This window comes from Pristiophorus japonicus, chromosome 8, assembly GCF_044704955.1.
Source record: "Pristiophorus japonicus isolate sPriJap1 chromosome 8, sPriJap1.hap1, whole genome shotgun sequence".
NCBI classification, from domain to species: domain Eukaryota; kingdom Metazoa; phylum Chordata; class Chondrichthyes; family Pristiophoridae; genus Pristiophorus; species Pristiophorus japonicus.
This window is the reverse complement of record NC_091984.1, coordinates 207,009,249-207,033,629: the sequence shown is the minus strand read 5'-3', so window position 1 is coordinate 207,033,629 and position 24,381 is coordinate 207,009,249. Positions and strand designations below refer to the sequence as shown.

At 42.5% G+C, this 24,381-nt stretch overlaps 1 protein-coding gene across 2 annotated transcripts in view; it reads left to right on the top strand.

Moving 5' to 3' along the window:
- The window catches only part of LOC139268964 (myosin regulatory light chain 2, ventricular/cardiac muscle isoform), a 63,519-nt gene extending 58,504 nt beyond the window's left edge, over positions 1-5,015 (top strand). For both annotated transcript variants that reach the window (XM_070887861.1, XM_070887860.1), the window contains 4 exons: positions 40-144; positions 3,055-3,133; positions 3,250-3,298; positions 4,283-5,015. In XM_070887861.1, coding sequence (XP_070743962.1) covers positions 40-144; positions 3,055-3,133; positions 3,250-3,298; positions 4,283-4,387 — 338 coding nt within the window. In that variant the 3' untranslated portion in view covers positions 4,388-5,015. The remainder of the gene's footprint in view (positions 1-39; positions 145-3,054; positions 3,134-3,249; positions 3,299-4,282) is intronic.
- Positions 5,016-24,381: the final 19,366 nt, after the last annotated feature.

The following is a 24,381-nucleotide window of genomic DNA, read 5'->3' as shown; positions in this document are numbered from 1 at the left end:
CAAGAGACTGTTATTAATGGTTAGTAATCTATTCTGTAGGCCGCCTGAATGTAAAAAATGAAGAACTGGAAGAAATGATTAAAGAGTCTGCCGGACCAATTAACTTTACCGTTTTTCTTACCATGTTTGGCGAAAAGCTTAAGGGTAAGTGAAATAAGTGATATTAATGAATAGTTTACAAAAGAAAGCCATAGATTATTACTACACAAGGGAAAAATTTAGTAACATGCCAAGATTGTTGTTGATTTGCAACAAAAGATTATGTGGTGCAGGTAGATTCTGAGAGCTAGAATAATTACTTCACAAAAAAAATTGTAAACATGGATTAAGATTTCTGTAGATTCCTTCAAAATAAAGATGAATTTGTAATATTTCAATCTCACGTTGTTTCTGCACTCCTATTACAGCTGAATTTAAATGGAAACATGTGATTATACAAAAAATGCTACCTTACAAGAATTATGGGAATGCAGAATAGCAATATTCCATGTACTGAACCATGAAAATAAGTTCAGAACATTTTACACATTAGGACAATAGGGTAAAAGTTACTGTTGATTATATTAGCAGGCAAGCTCCTACTAGCCCATCACCCCTGTCCTCGCTGACCCACATAGGTTCCCAGTTTCCAAATGCCTCAAATTTAAAATTCTCATCCTTGTGCTTAAATCCCTCCTTGACCTCACCTCACCAGAACTCTCCGCTCCTCTGACTCTGGCCTCTTGTGCAGCCCTCCTCTTTTCCTCCTTAGCAGCTGTGCCTTCAGCTGCATAGGCCCCAAACTCTGAAATTCCCACCCTAAGTTCTTCTGCATGTCCACCACCTTCTCCTTCATAAGTTCCTCCTTAAAACACATGACTTTGACTAAAGCTTTTGGTCACCCTTCTTAACATCTTCTTCTTTGACTTGGTGTCCATTTTTTCCCTTACATCTCTGTGAAATGCTTTAGGACATTTGCTAAGTTAAAGACAGTATATTGTTGTTGATACTTCTCTGTCCAATATTAGAACGTGGGTGTTAACCCATTTAAAATAAAGAGGTTAACAGACAGAGAAATCTCTCACAAATTCAATAAGCATTTGTCCACTATTATCAGGAACAGTAGTTTCTACCTGCAATTTTAAGCATTATGGTTGGATAAGGAGTTCTGGATAATGGGATTGAATGGGAAGTGATCTGGGGCAGTTCTGTAATTTGCTAATTAATCTGTTGCTTTAAAATTCTATGCTTGTGTCAGAATTTTTCTCTCTCTCGGTTTTCTTCCTCTGCTGTAAGTATTGATTCCTTGCTGGGGGACAGTTCTATGGGTGTCCTTCACCTTGTCTAGATGGCCATTCTTCATTTAGAGCTTAGTGAGAGGGGATAGTTAATTTGATTGTCCACAAAGGTATGCTTTTACCAACAGTCACTGAATAGCAATAAGGAGCCTAACTTAGGGATGCCAACTTAAGTGTCCCCATCATTGCCTTGGTTAAGATTAGCTAAGGGAGCACAGGCAAGGAACTGAATTTGGGACTTCTTCATCTTTACAGTTCAGTTATTCTCTGCATTAATAGCTGTGGCTCAGTGGGTAGCATGCTCACCTCTGAGTCAGAAGGTTGTGGGTTAAAGTCCCACTACAGGAACTTGAGCACATAAAAAATCTAGGCTGACACTCCAGTGCAGTGCTGAGGGAGCACTGTCAGAGGTGCCATTTTTTGGATGAGACCCCTGCCCGCTCAGGTGGGTGTAAAATATCCCATGGCACTATTTCGAAGAAGAGCAGGGGAGTTATCCCTGGTGTCCTGGCCAATATTTATCCCTCAATCAACATAACAAAAAACGATTATCTGGTCATTATCACATTGCTGTTTGTGGGAACTTGCTGTGCACAAGTTGGCTGTCACGTTTCCCACATTACAACAGTGACTACACTCCAAAAGTACTTAATTGGCCGTAAAGCACTTTGAGATGTCCAGTGGTCATGAAAGGCACTATATAAATCCATGTCTTTTTTCTTTCTTCTTTTGCATTAATTAGCTCAGTCAGTGATCAGGAGAGGCCTCTATGTCAGAACTTTGTTGAAAAAATCAGATGATCTGGAGTCAACTGTATAAATCTCAATCTACACTTTTAGCATTCAGTTGAGATTTGTGGCTTAAAAAATCTCTGGAAAAACAATTTTAGTCCAAGGTTAAGCGAGCCGATTCACTAGTGTGCTGTGATTAAGTGTTAAACCCTACAATTTCTAAGATGATTATCTCCCAATCTTAATGAGCTATGAGGAGAAACAGAACGTCAGAGCAATTGTCATGAATTGATTTCACTCACACCTCAATGATTGGTTCAAGAGTAACATTGGGATACAACCTGTGAAAAAAAACTCCTGTGACTTTGCTAGTTTAATGTCCCATATCTAGCTTCATTTATTTTTTTCCTTTCTCTTCCATGTTTCTCCCTCACCAGTTTTGCCTTGTGACCTGATCTGGGTTATGATTTCATTAAACCAGTAGCCCAATAGTATCAGATCCACATGGTCATTTTCCATCTGTGAGCCTAAATGATGAATGCCTGCAGGCTATTCAATCATGAGGCTGAGCTAGGCCCTTCCTAACCCTCACCTGCACTACACACAAGAGCTTCCAATCAAGTGACCAGGAACAAGTTGATTTTTCCACTCCCTGCACTGAGGGGACTGAAGCCGATTTCCACCACCCCCCTGGTTGATATTGGTTAACTCAGGTTAGGCCAGGGCACCTAAATTTGGTTCAGAACATTAAAAACTGAACACTATCCAAGACTGACGTAACCTAAAACAAAGCAAAGAAATAGCAGTGGGAACATTTATTGTGCATTTCCCAGTGACTAATTGATCAATAGAAAGGCTGGGAGCATCTTTCTGCCCTCTCAATCAAGGGATGGTGCAGGGAAGGGCTTAACTGGCAAAGTAACTTTCAAAATGTGATTAAGATATTTTTGACTGCAACTCATTTACTGTTACAACTTCAGTGCAAAACTGTAACCTTATGTTGCAAGATCTAAATACAAACATTGTCCTTTTTTACAACTTCACAGGTACAGATCCAGAAGAGTCAATCTTAAATGCATTCAAAATATTTGATCCTGAAGGCAAGGGTGTTTTAAGAGGGGATTAGTAAGTATATATGAGCTAATTCATGGCTCTGCTATTTGTGCCTGGTACATAAACATATCCAATAATCCCAAAGTATTTACATTTATTTTAACTTAATTTTTTTTTCATTTTTATAGTGTGGAGGAAATATTGACAACCCAGGCTGAACGATTTACCAAGGAAGAGGTAGGTTCATGAAAACAGTGGATTATCTTTTAAAAATTGCAGATTTATACACAAGAGTTGAAATATTGACTTTTCCTCAACAGATCAGCAATGAGTGTGCCACAAGAAACTGGCCATTTTGAGATGGCTTTATTTATTTTTAACCTCTCTTTCTTTTCCGGTCATGCTTCTTTATTAGATTTTGATCTCTCTTTCTCCATGATCACCTTTTCATATTCAATCTGAAGAGCAGATCTGTAGATATTTGTAATCTCCAAGATGATGCTGCTCCATAGATCAGTCATTTCAAGTCACTAATGACCAAAGATACCATTTGTGGACAAACATTTTCAACTCTGGCCAGCTGCTAAAATGCCATTTTTTATTCCCCAGTTCAGGAGGTCAAACATTTAGTGGGGAGAGGATTACTGATTTATTAAAATACAGCTTGTTATTTTGAATAGGGGGTCTTTGCTGAGTTTCTCTCTTACAGCCATTGAGGTGCAAGTGTGAGCACATTAATCCATTTACTAAATACTCTCTTCCCCCAATTAGTTCATATTATCTGGTCATTATCACATTGCTGTTTGTGAGAGCTTGCTTGTGCGCAAATTGGTTGCTGCGTTTCCTACAATACAATAGTGACTACACTCCAAAAGTACTTCATTGGCTGTAAAGCGCTTTGAGACGTCCGGTAATCATGAAAGGCGCTATATAAATTTAAGTCTTTCTTTCTTTATATTGCCTCTGCCTGTACCTGAAGTACCCTTGATGCAGATGCCAGGAGGCGCATGACAGTACCACATGTTCTTGCTCTCCTATGCCACTTTCAAAAAGAATGCAACTGAGCTACTTCAAAAAATAACAGCTGCAAAAAAAGAAACATCCAATAGGAATATCGTCACTTTAATATGTGACAAAGTATCTCTAGCAGAAACTCTAAAAAGTTTTGCTTTTCTGTTCTCCACATTTCATTAACACGTCATGTGTGAACTATCTTTCCAGATTGAGCAGATGTTCACAGCTTTCCCTCCAGATGTGTCTGGCAATCTGGACTACAAGAACTTGGTACATATCATCACTCACGGAGAAGAGAAAGACCAGGAGTAACCAATTCTTCTTTACTGCCTTCGTGTTCATCTGCACCTTCCTCATTTTCTTACCTTTTTGAATAAATGGCAACTTTGTTGTTCTTCATGTCTTTTTTGGTGTTTTTTCTAATCCACAAGCAAAAACAAGTATATTTTCTTCTTTTAAAATTCAGGAAATAAAAGGAATTGAGTACTATTTTAAATCTTAATTAATAAGCCTGGTAAAAAGTGAAAATGATAATTAAAGAAAATGATCATAGTTCATCATATCTGGTGTGCAGAAATAAAATGATTGCATTAACTGAGGTGGAATGGAAGTAACACGAGTAATTCCTCAACCTCTTTGTATCAAGTCATCAACTGAACAAAATCTTGGCTAAAATATGTTGCCATTATTTGGAATTTTGTAACTAACTTCTCCAGCATATTTGATTAAGTTTTACAGTAACTTTGTGAGATAAATTTGTTTAATTCTAAACAGTCAACCTTTACCTTCAAATTGATGCGAATTCAATGTTCTTTTGTTACTTCTATGTGTGTAGCTTCTGCGTGATGCTTGTGTAATCAGACACTGGAGAAAACAAACCACATTGGAACTGAGTATTCGTGAACACTGCAATAATGTAGTAAAAGTGCAAGCGGAAATAAAGAAACTCCTATTTGTAATGTATTTGCAATACTTTTCTTTTGAAATGTGTAGGATAAAATGTGGTTTCCGTTTATAATGTAAACCTCCCTCACTTATCTATACCTTCCAACATTTCAAAGATCAGAGAGGGAGTTAAAATTGTGATTTCAGTAAGAGTAATCAGTCCTTATGTGAGACTTTGCCATTTCTTCATATGACAGGCTTCCAAAATAAATAGTTTTCTATATATTATATTTAAAATAGGATTATGAATTACTGTACAAAATTGCTACCAAGTCTCTCTCTTTTGGAGAGAAGTATAACTTGCTTGTACTGATATGTCTAAAATTCAATGTATTTATACTCGCTGTCCATCTTTCTTTTTAAGTCTGCTGACTGAGATTCGTAACCTGTTTCAGTTTCAAAGAAAATCCTATGTAATGTATGAGAAAGGATGCCTGAAAAGAAATCCAATTAAAAAAAATGCAAAGGCAGAGGTAACTGAGTGACCCTCTGAGCACGATGCCCTTCTAGCCTGCTAACCCAGATATTCCTGAAGAATCTTTTCTAAAATGATAAGTGGATCTTCCATGAATGTGTCCCTGTAAAGTCAGAGCAAAGTGAATTTACCTCAGAACGAATGAGTGATGATGTAGGTATGGGGTTCTGTAGCTTCTGGATATTACGAAGCTCCATCTAGCAGTAAAAGTCTGCAGCTCTTGTCATAGAATGGTGTGTGCATCATACATGGAAAACTTAATACATTATAAATTTAAAAGTGGAAATGGTGGTGAATTACTAGTGGTGAATTATTAGCAGTTTCCTGGATAGTTCAGGCAATTTGGAGAATATACTTTTGCCATTAGGTCCTCACATTGGTTTCTTTTCACTGAACTTGCTCCCTCAGCTGATAAAGTAGACTAGTCTGGGTAATAAGGAATGTTGCACCCCATGACTGACCAACAAATGGTTCGTTAATATACAGGTGGGATTGGCTGACAATGTCCGAGATACAGAATCCCACTTCTTAATACACTTTACTTAGTGCTATTTTAATAGGACAGTTTCACGGATAATATTTAGTTATTTTGGAGGGGTACAACGTAAATGCATAAAAAGCCTATGTTTAATCCATTGAATCTTTTCTAATCTTCAGCACAACATTTAGTACCGTGCAATGTACTTATGATTGAAAAGACTCTAGATGTAGATTCCAAGTTTATCATAAGTAATTGTTTCATTATGCACATGTGCAAACTTGATACAGCCACTTGAACCAACCAGGCACATAACCATCTCAAATTTTGTTGTGGTATTCCTCTTAAAGGAACCCTCCACTGCTTACAGCCATATAGCAGGACAATTTAAATCTTACTGCTAGCTGCTGACATTAACTTTTAAATATAATTTATATGTCATTGCAATGTTGCCCTTTCACGGGGATTAGGAAACATTCTGAAACGGCGTTTGTCTGGGAAATATCGACAGTTACTTTACTCTTGTTTTTATATAGAACTTTAAACTTTTGAGAATTGCATGTGTGCATTCATATTTAACCCTTTATGAATATTGTTGCATCTCAGAGAATAAGGAGTCAGTTGAGAGTCCAATACTAAATTAAGAGCTTACATAGGCTATACGACACAGAAACAGACCATTCGGCCCAACCAGTCCATGCTGGTGTTTATGCTCCACTCGAGCCTCCTCACGTCTTTCCTCATCTAAATCTATCAGTATAACCCTCTATTCCCTTCTCGCTCAAATGCTTGTCCAGCCTCCCCTTAAATGCATCGATACTATTCACTTCAACCACTCCCTATGGTAGCGAGTTCCACATGCTCACCACTCTTTGGATAAAGAATTTTCTTCTATTGGATTTTTTGGTGATTATCTTCTATTGATGGCCTCTAGTTGTGCTCCTCCCCACAAATGGAGACGTTCTCTCTGTATCCACTCCATCAAAATCTTTCATTATTTTAAAGATCTCCATTAGGTCACCCCTCAGCCTCCTTTTTTCAAGAGAAAAGCGACCCAGCCTGTTCATCCTTTCCTGACCTGTATATCCTCGCATTTCTGGTATTATCCTTATAAATTTTCTCTACACCCTCTATGGTGCCTCTATATCCTTTTTATAATATGGCGACCAGAACTGTGTGGTCTAACCAAGGTTCAATACAGGTTGAGCATAACTCCCCTACTTTTCAATTCTATACCTCTAGAAATAAACCCTAGTGCTTGGTTTGCTTTTTTTTATGGCCTTGCTAACCTGTGTCGCAACCTTTAGTGATTTGTGTATTTGTACTCCGAGATCCCTTTGTTCCTCTACCCCACCTAGACCCTCACTCTCCAAGTAATTAGTGACCTCCCTATTCTTACTACCAAAATGTAATATCTCTCATTTATTTGTGTTGAACTTCATTTACCAATTATATGCCCATTCTGCAAATTTATTAATGTCCTCCTGTAATTTGTTGCAGTTCTTCTCAGTATTGACTATCGCCCCCAATTTGGTGACATCCGCAAATTTAGAAATTGTGTTTTTGATTCCAAAGCCTAAATCGATTTGAAGGGCAATTTTTTCACCCAGAGGGTGGTGGGGGGGCCTGAGAGGGTAGTAGAGGCAGAAACACCACATTTAAAAAGTACCTGCATATACATTTGGATATGTCGTAACCTCCAAGGCTATGGACCAAGAGTTGGAAATTGGGATTAGGCTGGATAGCACTTTGTCGGCCGGCGCAGACACGATGGGCCAAAATGGCCTCCTTCCATGCTGTAAATTTCTATGATTCTATGATCGTTAATATAAATTGTGAACAACAGTGGTCCCAGCACTGATTCTTGTGGATCATCACTACCCACCTTCTACCCCTGGCTTTCTCTCTTGAAGCCAGCTCGCTGTCCATCATCATCATAGGCAGTCCTTCGAAGGAGCCGCACGCTCCTTCCGCTGTCTGCGCTTGGTTTCTGCATGCTCTTGGTGATGAGACGCGAAATGCTTAGCGCCCTCCCAGATGCAACGAGACCTGGGTGTCATGGTACATCAGTCATTGAAGGTTGGCATACAGGTACAGCAGGTGGTTAAGAAAGCAAATGGCATGTTGGCCTTCATAGTGAGGGGATTTGAGTACCGGGGCAGGGAAGTGTTGCTACAGTTGAACAGGGCCTTGGTGAGGCCACACCTGGAGTATTGTGTATAGTTTTGGTCTCCTAACTTGAGGAAGGACATTCTTGCTATTGAGGGAGTGCAGCGAAGGTTCACCAGACTGATTCCCGGGATGGCGGGACTGACATATCAAGAAAGACTGGATCAACTGGGCTTGTATTCACTGGAGTTCAGAAGAATGAGAGGGGATCTCATAGAAACGTTTAAAATTCTGACGGGTTTAGACAGGTTAGATGCAGGAAGAATGTTCCCAATGTTGGGGAAATCCAGAGCCAGGGGTCACAGTCTAAAGATAAGGAGTAAGCCATTTAGAACTGAGATGAGGAGAAACTTCTTCATCCAGAGAGTGGTGAACCTGTGGAATTCTCTACCACAGAAAGTTGTTGAGACCAATTCGCTAAATATATTCAAAAATAGATGTAGTGCTTACTACTAGGGGGATCAAGGGGTATGGCGAGAAAGCAGGAATGGGGTACTGAAGTTGCATGTTCAGCCATGAACTCATTGAATGGTGGTGCAGGCTCGAAGGACCGAATGGCCTACTCCTGCACCTATTTTCTATGTAAGCCATTTAGGACCGAGATGAGGAGAAACTTCTTCACTCAGAGAGTTGTGAGCATGTGGAATTCTCTACCACTGAAAATTATTGAGGTCAGTTTGCTGGATATATTCAAAAGGGAATTAGATGTGGCCCATATGACTGAAGGGATCAAGGGGTATGGAGAGAAAGCAGGAATGGGGTACTGAAATGCATGATCATCCATGATCATCTTGAATGGTGGTGCAGGCTCGAAGGACCAAATGGCCTACTCCTGCACCTATTTTCTATGTTTCTTCACTTTGGGTGATCTTGGGCCAGGAATTCCCAGGTGCCGGTGGGGCTGTTACACTTTATCAAGGAGGCTTTGAGGGTGTCCTTGAGGGTTTCCTCTGCCTACCTGGGACTCACTTGCCGTGTAGGAGTTCCGAATCGAGTACTTGCTTAGGGAGTTTCGTGTCAGCCATGCAGATGATGTGGCTGGTCGAGTATGGTCAGTGCTTCGATGCTGGGGATGTTGGCCTGAGCGAGAACACTGACGTTGGAGCATCTATCCTCCCAATGAATTTGCAGGATCTTGTGGAGGCAGCGCTGGTGGTACTTCTCCAGCGCTTTGAGGTTTCTGCTGTATATAGTCCATGTCTCTGAGCCATATAGGAGGGCAGGTATCACTACTGCTCTGTAGACCATAAGCTTGGTGCCAAATTTGAGGTTCTGGTCTTCAAACACTCTCTTCCGAAGGCGACCGAAGGCTGCACTGGCACTCTGGAGGTGGTATTGGACCTCGTCATCGATGTCTGCCCTTGCTGATAGTAGACTCTTGAGGTATGAAAAATGATCCACGTTGTCCAAGGCCTAGCCATTTCGGCTGCCCCCAAAAGTTTGACACTCTCCTCCGCCTGCTCCTCAATGACATGCAAGCCATGATCCTGACCAACGGATCCACCACAGACCCAATCCATGTCCGGACCGGGAACAAGCAGGGCTGAGTCATCGCACCAACGCTCTTCTCGCTCTTCCTTGCTGCAGTGCTCTATCTCACTATCAAGAGCTCCCCACTGGAGTGGAACTAAACTATAGAACCAATTGGAACCTGTTCAACCTACATCACCTCCACGCTAGATTCAATGTTGTTTCATCCACTTTCATTGAACTACAGTTTGCATCTGCGCACACAGAGGTCGAACTCCAAGCCTTCATCAACACCTTCACCGAGGCATAAGAAAGCATGGGACTTACGCTAAACATCTGTAAGACAACGATCCTTCACCAACCTGACCCCGCTAGCTATTCATTCTGCTACTTATCCCCAGACAGTGTATTCTCTGACCTTGTTCATCAGTCTATTATGGGATACCTTACCAAAGGCATTATGAAAATCTAGATAAATTACATCTACTGCATTAACATTGTCTACTCTCTCTGTTACCTCTTGAAAAAATTCAATGAGGTTGGTCAAGCAAGACTTTCCCTTTTGAAATCCATGCTGCCTATTCATTATTATATTTTTGGTTTCTAGATGCTTTTCTATTTTCTCCTTTAGTAGGATTTCATTATTTTTCCTACCACCGATGTTAAGCTGACTAGGCTAGAATTCCCTGGACAAGTTCTATCCCTCTTCTTAAATATAGGTATTATGTTAGCTATCTGCCAATGCTCTGGCACTACACCTTTTTCTAACAAATTATTAAATATGTGTAGTAATGCCTCTGCTATCTCTTCACTAGATTTAAAAAAAATGCCTGGATGCAATCCATCCGGACCAGGGGTTTTATCGTCTTTGAGTTTGATTTGTTTATTTAATATATCCCTTCTTTTTATTTTAAATGCACTTATCTCATTACTAATCTCATCATCCAATGTCATGTCCACCTGTTCTATCTCCCTGGTAAATACTGAAGCAAAATAATGATATCATATTTATGCCATCTCTCTATCATTACCTGTGGTATTATCCTGTTTATTCCTTAATGGCCCTATTCCCATCCCAAACTTCCTTTTTTTTTAAGTGATGTATCTGTAAAATATTTTACTATTTTGTTTTATGTTCCTTGATAATTTAATTTCATAGTTCCTCAATTGTTTTTTGACTTCTCTTCTAATCTTTTCATATTCTCCCTTATCATGCACTCCCCTGTTGTCTATGTACTTAAGGTGTGCCTCTTTCCTTACCCTCAATTGTTCCCTTAAGAATATAAGAAATAGGAACAGGAGTAGGTGATATGGCCTCTCGAGCCTGCTCTGCAATTTTATAACTTTATTCCTCCATGGAATCTCGTTAGTGTTTAGTTTGTTCTTTCCTTTTAGCAGAATACATTCTTCCTGCACTCTGATGAAAAGTTTTACATTTTTCTCATTGTTGTTCTATATTGTTTTTTGCCAATATTTTTGCCCATTTTATTTCCAAAGTTCTATTCTCAGCCCCTCCAAATCAGCTTTTCTCCAATCTATTACTCTGATTTTCATTATGTCCTTCTCAATTATCATTTTAAAGCTTATTATATTATGGTCACTAGTGCCTAGATGTTTCCCTACTTTTACTTCTGTTATCTGCTCTGGTTCATTCCCCATTACTAGATCCAATAGCGAATCCTCCCTTGTTGGGCTTTTTACATATTTCGTTAGAAAGGAGTCCTGTACATATTGTAGGAACTCCATTCCCTTATCCCCTTTACTTACCTCTTCTGTCCAATTAATATCAGCATAGTTGAAATCCCCCATGATTATTATTATATGCTTTTTACTAATTTTCCTAATTTGTTTTCATATTTCTTCCTCCATCTCCCTTCCACTATTAGATATGATTGATCCTTTATTATCTTTTATCTCTATCCATATGGATTCTATTTTTGTCTTGCTGAGAGCTGCGACACTCTTTTCTACTGCCATTATGTTATCCCTAATAAGTATAGCTACTCCACCTCACCTTTTTCCCCTCTCTATCTTTTCTAAATATGTTATACCCTGCAATGTTTAATTCCCAGTCCTGATTTTTCTTGCAGCCATGTTTCAGTAATCCCTACTATGTCTGGTTCCTCGCAACACATGATTGCCCTCACCTCCCCTGTTTTATTACAGACACTGTGCATTGCTGTACAGACAGTTTAACTCATTTTTAATAGGATTTTGTTTAACCATCTTTTTAGACTCCTGTTCTATAACTCTATTTATTCCCTTGTTATCAATGTCCTCCCTTACTTTATTCTTTGCCATTAGTGACACAAATGTGCAGAAAAAGGGTGTCATGGTGCAAATGTGCACTGGGGCTCCAGCATGCAACATCATGGAGTGGGAACACACCGTTGACAATCTTATATAACTGTTCATCAAAGTAACTAACAATATCAGTCCCATCCATCTGAAAGTCCCTGGCCTAGCGATCTCAACCACACCAAGCTAAATCTGCAGCATCGCTTTCCCACATGCACTGATCATACTTTGAGCTTATGTACAGCATTTATTGGGCACCTTTTCAGAGTTATAGAGCAGTATTTCCCTCATTCCCTTCGGTCTGTCGAAACTTCAGAATCTCTGTTCCACCAGAAATTGTGCGAAGGCACAAGCCTTGTTACATCATTAATCCATCTGTTGGTGGCTTTTCAAGGCAGGGGGGTTGTTTAAGAAAGAATCCTAGGAGCAAGCCATCTGGTCAATTTGTTTCTTAAAATAATGCTGGATTGCCACAAAATGAAGACATTACGGCTACTGTCAGGGTACCACACATCAAACTGCATTATTCTGTTACTGTTGCCTGGCCCATCTCCGCTCCTGCCTCAGCTCATTCACTGCTGAAACTCTGATTCATGCCTTTGTTACCTCTAGACTTGACTAATCCAACACACTCCTGGCCGACCTCCCACATTCTACCCTATGTAAACTTGAAGTCATCCAAAGCTCGTCTGGCCGTGTCCTAACTTGCACCAAGTCCCGCTCACCCATCACCCCTGTGCTCGTTTTCTCATGCTGGTTTTCAAATCCCTCCATGGCCTCACTCCTTCCTCCCTATCTCTTTAATCTCCTCCAGCCCCACAACCCGCTAAGATATCTGCACTCCTCAAATTCTGCCCCCTTGAACATCCCTGATTATAATTGCTCAACCATTGGTGGCCGTGCCTTCAGCTGTCTAGGCCCTAAGCTTTGGAATTACCTCCCTAAACCTTTGGAAATTCCTCCCTAAACCTCTCCGCTCACTACCTCTCTTTCCTCCTTTAAGATGCTCCTTAAAACGTACCTCTTTGACCAAACATTTGGCCTAATTTCTCTTTTTGATGTAACATGCCTATGAAGTGTCTTGGGACGTTTTACATTGAAGGCACTATATAAATACCAGTTGGAGTTGTTGTTGTTGACACAAACTGTCCATTAATGGAATGAAATCCATTCTTATTTTTATATACCATTGACGTCTTGTTAGGGACCCTGATGGATATATGTGTGCTGTCAAAAGAAGCGCTGGTCTGTGTACGCTTGCCACCTGGGAAACGTCTTGTGTGTTTTGATCTGCTGCCTCCTTTCCATGAGAAAAGCAATGCAAGTGTTTTTCCAGGCAAAGAGGCTTTCCCCCAATTGTTTTATGTACCGGAGGATTGAAGACTGACATGGCAAATGTCATCACTGGTGGCCTGGAATGGTCCTGTAATAGAAGAATTTAATGATGTTGTAACTTTCACAGTCACAGGTAGGGTAACTCATGCTTGGAAGTAGCAACAATTCCATTACTGCCTCTCTGCTGAAGCATTGCCACCCTCCTGACATCTCTAAGTGTGCCTAAGTTTGAAAATTCGGTTCCCGGGACAAGGCGGAGTGGGATCGAGACACCCCAGGTGCAGTTGCACCTGCCTTTGTTCCCTCCACATCAACTGCCCTTCAACATCCAAATCCAGCACTGCCATTGTAATGCCCTGGGGAATTCTCATGCTAAACATTGTGCCTGTAGCTACTGAAGCAGCAGCTGGCAGCAAGTTTGCTGTGGGAAAATGCTGGTACAAAAGTGCAGCAACAAACATCATTATAATGCTTGTCGAGCACATCTTTAAGAAGCAAACTTCTAAAGGACAGAGCAGGAAATCGCAGCCTCGCCCATTTTAAACAAGCAAGCAGCACTGAGTGAACAAGTGAAAAATAATCATTGCTTTTAGCATGAGAACAATTTGCATACAATGGACACATCAGTTTAAGGATAGGATTACAATTTATAAACCGGAGTTGGAAATCCAATTATTACAATTCAAATTGACTCCTTCTTTCTCTCAGAACATAGTATTTATATCAATCCACGAGACGGCTCACTTTACTATATCATTATAATTCTCTGTCAACGTTACTCTATCATTAGCTACCATTCAAAGGTGTGCTAGAGTTTATTACCTATACTGTGCAGTAGCATTTCACATGCTCCTGATGACTTGGTAGAGCCTTTCACGCATATTGTAACGAATGATGGCATAAACCCATGTCACAGCACTCCATGACATACTGTGATTGCTACATCCACGTACTATTCCACTGGACATGCACTTGTGAATTCAGTGTATTGCCTCCCAGATACCAATGGGGAATTTTCAAATGTCAGGGATTTGTGTTTCCAATGGACAATGAAGGGGAAGAGAAGAGGAAGGCGAGTTTCCTCAAATTTAGTTTAAGGAATGGAGGTGGGAGAAATTTACATTATGTACAAACTTTTGAAATCTCTAATAAACTCTCTTACAGTTTGGAAAGAGCAAATCGATTCATTGCAGAAAACCAAGATAACAGTATTAGTAGGCATCATGGAGACTGTTAAGTGGGCAAATCGGTACATTTCTCCTTAACTGCAACAGCCAACATCTTTGGGCCTTCTATCCATCCATTCGTTTATTTTCATTCCTCTAGTTTAACTGTATACTGCAGGCAAGATATTACATTTTGTAAATTATTCCCTCCAACACGCCATTCAAAAAAATAAGATGGCCTGTTATTCCAGGCCACCCTCACACGCCTCCCACCCGGCTAAGGTGCAAAGCACAGGGAAATCATGCGATGCCAAACAATTAAGAAATCTGACACTGTATGGTGAGCCGTACAGATTGTGAATGTCCCAAAGTGCAACTGTTCCAACATTTCTATAAATGTCATCACTTGCCTGAAATAAAAGCTTTGAAAATTCAATCTCCAGTTTCTTCAAAGTCTTTTGGATGAAGCAAATAACTGTTAAATCCTCACAGATAAGAGCACACATACTTTCACCTTTCAACTTCTGTTGGTACACAGATTGCATGCTGGGAAATTCTGCAAGTTGCATATGCTCAGAAACCACAGATATCATGCGGTCGAATTTCTGCCAACTGTACATGCTTAAAAGACACAGCTGTGATTAAGGGGAAAATACCAAAGTCGAGGCTTTGAAAGAAGTGGAAGTTTTGAAGTAAAAACGTTAATGAAGGTATTAAAAGATAAGTTGATGGATACATTTAATCTGATTATTGTGAAATAGATTTTTTAAATTCAGCTTAATACCTGATTTTTGAATATTAGAAATTTCAGTTACTGAGAAAAAAGGTAGACTTAAATGCTTTCAGAAAGCATTTTGAGTGATTCGTAGGACAATATAATGCAGCGCTAGCTGAATAGGGCTTTCTTAGCAGGATCGTTGAGTGCTCTGCCATTGATTTTCCTGCAGCGTTATTTCTGTTGCCGTCGCTGTTTTGGGGCAATGTTAATGGTGATGATAGAGCAAATTAGAGCATAAAAAATAGGAGTAGGAGTAGGCCATTTGGTCCCTCGAACCAGCTCCGCCATTTAATAAGATCATGGCTGATCTGATCATGGACTCATCTCCACTTCCCTGCCTGCTCCTATAACCCTTTATTCCCTTATCGCTCAAAAATCTGTCTATCTCCGCCTTAAATATATTCAATGACCCAGCCTTCACAACTCTCTGGGGCAGAGAATTTCACAGATTTACAACCCACAGAGAAGGAATTCCTCCTCTTCTCAATTTTAAATGGGCGGCCCCTTATGAGACTATGATCCCTAGTTTTAGTTTCCTCTAGGAGTGGAAATATCCTCTCTGCATCCACCATGTCGAGCCCCCTTCATGGGCCCAAGTTTCGGCCTCAGTTGCTCCTGATTTTTTGGAGCAACTGGTGTAGAACGGAGTATCTTAGAAATTCAAATTCTCAGCATTTAGTTTGCTCCAGTTCTAGTCAGTTAGAACAGTTTCACTTTGGAACAGAATTTTTTTTTCAAAAGGGGGCGTGTCCGGCCACTTACGCCTGTTTTCAAAGTTTCGGCAGTGAAAACTTACTCCAAACTAACTTAGAATGGAGTAAGTGAAGATTTTTGTACACTCAAAAAAACCTTGTCTACACTTTAGAAAATCAGGCATAGGTTACAAATTAGGCGTAGGGAAATGGGGGGGGGAAGGGAAGTCATTAAATTCTACAATAAATCCTTAGTTATACTTATACAAATATTATACAAATAAATCCAACCTGAATAAAAATTTATAAGCAAAGAAAAGATTAAATAAACCATGTTCCTACCTGTGTGAAACAGCAGCAGCCTTCGAGCTGCTGTGCTTCAGGCAGGCCTTTCATGTTGGAGACAGGCAGGGGTGTGGCGTCAGTGTCTCGACAGCAGCCCCAACAGCGGCAGCAAGCAGCCTTTGAGCTAAGCTGCTGAGCTGCAGGCAGGCCTTCATTCTGTCAGTGGCTGGCCGGCAGCCGAAGGATCAACACCGGATGCACGCAGCTTTTCAAGGGGGTTGAGGCCATTCGGTCACGCTTAAGGGGTGGTGTCAGTGGCTCGATGGCAGCTGAGTCCTTTTAAAAATGGCCGAATGCCAATGTTTGTTTGACACTGCCGGCACCACGTTGGCTCATTTAAATTGGACCCGCCCCTCCACTACTTACAGAATCGGCGCGAGCGTTTGGCTCCGCCCCCCGCTGTGAAGAGCGCGCCGCGCCAAGCTGAGATCGGGCTCCGAGGAGCCGGAGAATATCAAAGTTTTTTTCTAGCGCACTTTTAGGCGCGAAGAACAGGCGTTCAACTCGGAGGTGCGCCGTTTTCGGCGTGGGCCGAAACTTGGGGCCATTATCTTATATGTTTCGATAAGATTACCTCTCATTCTTCTGAACTCCAATGTGTATAGGCCCAACCTACCTTCATAAGTCAACCCCCTCATCTCAGGAATCAACCTAGTGAACATTCTCTGAACAGCCTCCAATGCAAGTATATCCTTCTTTAAATATGGAGACCAAAATTGTACACAGTACTCTAGGTGTGGCATTTCATCAGGCTGAGGGTGCCATTGGAGTTGGCTTTCCCTACCCAATCACTGCCGATCACACCTCCCCAGAGGTCAGTGTCCTTTCCAACTCTGGCATTGAAGTCGCCATGGTCGATCAGCTTGTCGGCCGTTGGGACTCGGGACAGGAATTGTTCAAGGCTGGAGTAAAATTCCTCTTTGGTCTCGTCTGTAGCTTCCAGTGTTGGGGCGTATGCACTGAAGACCGGAGCACACAGGTTCCGAGCTGGGTGAGCCGAAGAGTCATTCGTTTATCCTGCAACGGGAGTCTCTGAGACGGCGCACTAGCTCATTTTTTACGGCAACCAATCTGATGACTCCAAATGACCCAGACATACAGAGTGTCCACAGTACCTGGTCTGCAATCAAGGCTTCCATAATTAGCACCCGCGAAGAGACGCTCGCTCACTTGACCAGGAAACATCAAGACTGGTTCGACGAGAACCAAGTGCTAATATGCTGCAAGCACAGGGCATTCTTGGTCTGGAAACAGCAACACATTTCGAGGGCAAGAAAGCAGCTCTATATACGTCTGAAAGCCAAGGTCCAACAGAAAACCCATGACCTTAAGAACAGATGGTGGGTGGAGAAAGCGCAAGAAATCCAGCAACTAGCCGACAACCACGATGTGTGAGGATTCTTTAGCGTAGTCAAGACCACCTATGGTCAAAGCACCCAAGGTCCTACCCCACTGAGGGCCAAGAATAGAGAGGTGCTTATCAAGGACAGAGAGGCAGTCAGTGCCTGCTGGAAGGAGCACGTCAAGGATCTCCTCAACCGAGATTTTGTTTTCGACGCAAGTGTCCTTGACTCCATCCCACAACATGCACCCGTCACCATCTCAGCACAACCCCAGTCCGGCACGAGGTTGAAAAAGCCATCCGACAACTGAAGAACAAAGCATCAGGAGCAGATGGAATCCCCACCGAAGCACTGAAACATGGTAGAGAAGTACTACTGGCGCGAATTCATGACCTCATCTCACTTATCTGGAAGAGATCATGCCAGGAGATCTCAGAGATGCTGTAATCGTGACCATCTTCAAGAAAGGTGACAAATCCGACTACGGTAACTACAGAGGAATCTACCTGCTGTCGATCACCGGGAAAGTCATCACAAGAATCTTCTTCAATCGCCTTCTCTCGGTGACTGAAGAGCTCCTCCCAGAGTCGCAATGCGAATTCCGCCCACTGAGGGGCACAATGGACATGATCTTCACCGTGCGGCAGATACAAGAGAAATGCAGGGATCAGCATCAGGCTTTCCACACTGTCAACTGTGAGGGATTATGGAGCGTCCTCCTCAGATTCAGCTGCTCTCAAAAGTTTACCATCCTCCGCCTGCTCCACGATGACATGCAAGCTGTGATCCTGACCAACGGATCCACCACAGACCCATTCCACGTTCGAACCGGGGTCATGCAAGGCTGTGTCATTTCACCAATGCTCTTCTCGATCTTCCTTGCTGCAATGCTCCATCTCACCCTCAGCAAGCTTCTCACTGGAGTGGAGCTAAATTGCAGGACAAACGGGAATCTATTCAACCTCCGCCGCCTCCAGATCAGATCCAAGGTCGTCCCATCCTCCATCATCGAATTACAGTACGCAGAGAACGCTTGCGTCTGCACACACTCGGAGGCCGAACTCCAAGCCATCGTCAACACATTCACCGCGGCGTATGAGAGCATGGGCCTTACACTAAACATCCGTAAGAGAAAGGTCCTCTACCAGCCTGTGTCTGCCCCTGCCATACAGCACCGCCCCAGTTATCAAAATCCACGACGAGGCCTTGGACAATGTAGACCATTCTGACAACAAGGGTAGACATCGACGACGAGGTCCAACACCGCCTTCAGTGTGCCAGTGCAGCCTTCGGTCGCATGAGGAAGGGAGTGTTTGAAGACCAGGATCTCAAACCCGGTACCAAGCTCATGGTCTACAGAGCAGTAATGATACCTGCCCTCCTATATGGCTCAGAGACATGGACTATGTACAGCAGGCACCTCAAAATACTGGAGAAGTACTATCAACATTGCCTCCACAAGACAAGATCCTGCAAATCCATTGGCAGGATAGACGCACCAACGTTAGTGTTCTCACTCAGGCCAACATCCCCAGCATCGAAGCATTGACCACGCTCGATCAGCTCTGCTGGACACGGGACTCCCAAAACAGGCGCTCTACTTGGAGCTCCGTCACAGCAAGCTAGCCCCAGTTGGGCAGAGGAAACGCTTGAAGGACACCCTCAAAGCCTCCTTGAAAAAGTGCAACATTCCCATCGACACCTGGGAATCCCTAGCCCAAGACCGCCCAAAGTGGAAGAAAAGCATCCAGGAAGGTGCTGAACACCTCGAGTCTCTTAGAAACATAGAAATTTACAGCGCAGAAGGAGGCCATTTCAGCCCATCGTGTCCACACCGGCCGACAAAGAGCCACACAGCCTTCGGTCAGCAGCCCTAAAGGTTACATGTAAACCGTTGAACAATGATGGAAAGGTAAAGAGTACCCAGCCCAACCAGTCTGCCTCACACAGCTGCGACATCCCTTATACTGAAACGTTCTACACTCCACCCCAACCGGAGCCATGCGATCTCCTGGGGGGAGGCAAAAACCAGAGCAAGCTGAAGCCAAGCATTGACAGCGGAATGCACGCGTAGCAACCCAGGCACCCCCACCTCCCGTTCCTCCAACCACCGTCTAATCCACCTGTGAGAGAGACTGTAGGTCCCACATTGGACTCTTCAGTTACTGCCGAACTCAGTTTTAGTGTGGAAGCAAGTCATCCTCGACTACGAGGGACTGTCGAAGAAGATAATGCAGCGCCGCCTTGTGGCATGACCGGTAATAGTTACGGGTAAGTGTAGACATTTTAACATTGGAAATGTTGACATAGCAGGTTTCAATAGAGCATGCACCTAATGCAAGATTTTCAAAGAGATATTATGGGATGTTAGCACTATTGTCAGGTTCACATTATGGGCTGGAATTTGGTCAGCATTTCCTCAGGGTTTTTTGGTGGTATTCATATTCTTTCGTGAAATACCACCCATTGCAAATTTGATGAAAGTGTACTGCCGGCAGTTTCGAAATACCGCTGGGGTGCGGACCGCCGGCATGCAACACTGAAAAAACCGTATCTGCCAGAGTTGATGGTAGCGGTGACCCGTAGGTGAGGAGAAAAAAACACGCCCACGGTAAACCAGCAATTGGATCGGCGGTAGGTATGAAACCTGCAAAAAAAAAGTTAAAGATGTAAAAAAAAAATTATTTTACAGCGATTCAGTGCAGAAGGGCCCTGTGAATGTTTTTCGATTTTTAAAAAAAAATATTGTGTGTCTTTCCCCCTCCGAGGCCCAACTCGCAGCCTCGGTCTAAATTTTTCTAAAATATGACTGAATTTGACCAGGATCGCGTTTTCCACCGAAAATCCACATGGAACCCCGATTTATCCCGCCAGGCGGATTTTAAAAAATGTGTTGATTAATTTTCCGCCAATCTTAATTAAAAAGTCATGGCGGTTTTTTTCGGTGGTAATCTGGTTTTTCACCAAATTCCAGCACAATGTGATTATGTCCACTTTTTGTGAAAATTGTAATTATGCCCTTATAATTATGTTTGTTTAGCTATGTATTGAATATTAATTGTGTGATTTTAAAATGTCCATAATCCAGAGGGAAGATGCTTCAGGTTAGTAAGTGTAATGCATGGAGAAGTCCTGAGGAAGAGAGTGTGATGTGGTTTTAGTAGTGTTGGGAAGGTAGTCTAGGGAGATGTTTGGGGTGGGGGGGGGGGGAGGATAAAAGTACTGGTGTTTTTATTTTAGGTATTAGTGGGAATGGGTTTTCATGCTCCAAGACCGCTGGGAGTGGTGTATTCAGTGCTAGAATGTGGTGCCAGTAATAGGTGCTGGGGTGGGGGTGGTGATGAAGCATTGAGAAAGGTTTTCCAGGTGTGAGGAACACTGAGAGGGAAACCTGGTGTGTGGAAACACTGCAAGGGATTTGCAGCGTGTCGTTGAGCAAAGCACAATAGCCATATTCACAGTCCTGAGCTGGGAACTGATCGAAAATGCTCCAACGTAGTGCACTTTTAGTGAAAGAAAGCGAACACTTTGATGAACATATGGCGGTTCCCGGGTCACATCAGGAATGCAGCAACAGTGACTTTGTCCAGAATTCACTGGCAGCGAGGAGTGGGAGGAAAGTGCTTGAGGTGGGCGAGCTGAGAGACGAGGAACAGTGGGAGGTAAAGCGGACAGGAGTAGCAGAAGGAAGGCACAGTTTGTTTGGACAGTTAGAAGTGAATGCAGCAAGAGGGAGCAGGGCAGGCAAAGGTCGCTCAGGACAAGAGGTGCAGAAGAGGGAGGAGAGTAAAATAAAGTGACAACTGTAAATCTTCATTAATGTTCCTAGAAAGTTTAAAAAGAAAACAAAGGGGGCTTCCCCAGCACGGAGCTGTTTACATTTAAATAACAGAGGCTTCCGCAGCTCCGTCACAAGGAAGCCCTTTAGAGCATCTCGCCCCAGCACTTCAAAAGTGTATTCCCTGCCATAACCTGCAACTGACTTCAAGTTGTTTAAAAGTGCTTTCACCGCGATAGCAAAAAACACAGGAACTTATTCAACAACTTAACGCCAGTTCCTGGTCATGGAAGGTGCGTGGCTTTTGGCTTGTGGGGTGCGGGAAGCAAAGGCTTCTGGAAGCCCAGGGGAAGAGGGTCTGCTAACCAGGTTCATTGAGTTGGGTTTGACTTGAGAGGTTGGGGGCTGGCGATATGGATCTTTGGCGGGGGGGGGGGGGGGGGTGTATGGGCCACCCCACGTAACAGGGGAGGGGGGAAATGGGAAAGGCCACAGAAGGAACTGACAGGTGATGCCTGTCGTGGAGATAGATCTGGGAAGGGCATATTGGAAAGTGAGCTGGAAAGTTTTGAAGAATAACAAAGGCATGGCAGAATAACAATGAAAAACACTTGTGTGTAAATAAAAGACTAGTTTCATTAAGTTGGAAAATGTTTATTTATGTTTTATTTTTTTATGCCATTGATTTTCTGACAGGATCAGACATGATTTCCTTGTTGAATTTTCGGGGAAGGTTTTGAGGTTTTGTGCATTCTGTGTCATTGCTACTTACTTTGTCCCTTCCAATTCACGCAAAATCAGTTCACGCAATTGATGATAATTCAAGGGAAATAAAAGTTCAGTATCTGTGAGGGGAAAAGATGATGAACCAGATTTTAGAACATGGCACTAAATTACAACAAAGAGAACATCTGTCACTGTTAACTAGTATGTAGTTACCAGATTCTTTCACCGTCTCAGCTTCAGTCTCGTCATCTATTACTGGTACAATGATTTTTATGGGTTTTATGAACCTGATCAGTTCTGTACCAGCTAACAGGATATTCACTGTTGGAATACTTGATGCACTACTTGCAGGACTTAGTGAGGGAGTTTCCTTTTGCAACTCTGCTATTTGGAGTATCAGCATGTGGATCTGTATCAGGTCAATTGCTTTTCTTTCTATTATGCCTGAAAATAACCAAAGTGTGAGTTTCAATGGATAATCAGCATTACAGCACCAATTTATACAATGAGTCTGTACACTGCATTCATTTAGATTATTTTATAGTTGTGATATATGTGGAAACTGAAATTGAACAATTCCATTTGATGCTTCATTGTAGAATTGAAGGGGTGTTGTATTGTTGGGGTGTCGGCCATCTATTCAGCTGCTCCCCCCCACCAACCATTTACTTTGTCCAACAAGCCAACGCATGTCTCTCTCCTCACAATAAACCTTTGTCTTTCTCTCATTCCTCTCCCAACCCCTCTCCAAGCTCATCTTGTCCACGAGACCGATCTCCTGCTCCCTTGACGCAATCCCACTAAACTGCTGAGCACTCAATTCCCTTCCGAGCCCCCATGCTAGCCAACATTTGTAAGTGATTCCCTCCTCAGGTAAAAGTGCTATCATTGCTATCTACCTCAGAAATTCCACCGTGGACCCCTCTGTTCTTGCAAACTTCAACCTCCCTTAGCTCGTGAAAGGTCTTGAACATGCTATCACCTCTCAAATCGTGTCCACCCTTCCTGCAACTCCCTGCTTAAATCTCTTCAACCGAGATTCGCACCCTGCCACAGCACTGAAAAGGCTCTAATAAAAGTCATACATGACATCCTGTCCACCACATCTCTCAGCCCCTCCCACTGCCTCTGTGCTGTCAAACTGATTGGAGGAAATTGTCAATTAAATATTGGGAAGACCAAAGCCATAATCTTCAGCCCTGGCACAAACTCTGTACCCTTGGCACTGATTTAATCTCCTTTGTCAGCCACTGTCTCAGGCTGAACCAGACTATTCACAACCTTGTTGTTCTATTCACCCCTGAGCTGACCTTCCAATTCCATGTCCTCTCCATCACAAAAGTACTGTCCACCTCCACCCATCTGTTGCTGACACACTTAACCCTACCTTTGTCATCTCCAGACTTAACTATTTTAATGCTGATCTTGGCTGGCCAACTATCATCCATGCTCTGTAAACTTCAGTTCACCCAAAACTCTGCTGCTCGTATCCTATCCCGCACCAAGTCCTACTTCACTCATCGGCCTTGTCCTTGCTGATCTACATTGGCTGCCAGTCCCGCAACACCTGCCATATAAAATTCTCATCCTCGTGTTTAAACTCCTTCATAGCCTTGCCCTATCTGTGCAACCTCCTCCAGCCCTACAACATCCATTCTCCCTCTCCCACCATTGGCGGCTGTGCTTTTAGCCATCGAGGCCCCATACATGGAACTGCTTCCCTAAACCTCTCAACTCCCTATCCTCCTTAAAACCCAGCTTTTGGTCACCCTTCCTAATAGCTCCTTCTTTGTCTAAGCATCCATTTTTGCATGATTACACATTCATGAAATGCCGTGGGATATTTTTCTATTTAAAGGTGCTATATAAATGCGAGTTGCTGTTGTTGTCTTTTGGTGGAGATGTTAAAATGAGGCCCTTCTTGTAGCAAATATCAAAGATCCAATGGAACGTTTCTGAAGTGGTGTCATGGCCAATATTTATCCCTCAACCAACACCTCCAGAACAGATTAACTGGCCATTCATCTCATTGCTATTTCAGTGATCCTGCTGTGTGCAAATTAGCTGCTGCATTTGCCTACAAAACAGCAACTGCACTTCAAAAGTAATCCATTGGCTGGAGGGTGTTTTGGACATTCTGAGGACAAGATGATTGCTATTTCAATGGAGCTTTTTCTTTCTTTTCCGACTGGTCTTAAATCAATTCAAAATAATCATATTTTCTGTCTAACTTACTGTTTCCATCAATGTTTTCCAAAGTAAAATATAGCTTGTTTGTTTCATTCTTAGCAGTTTCAATAATTATTAA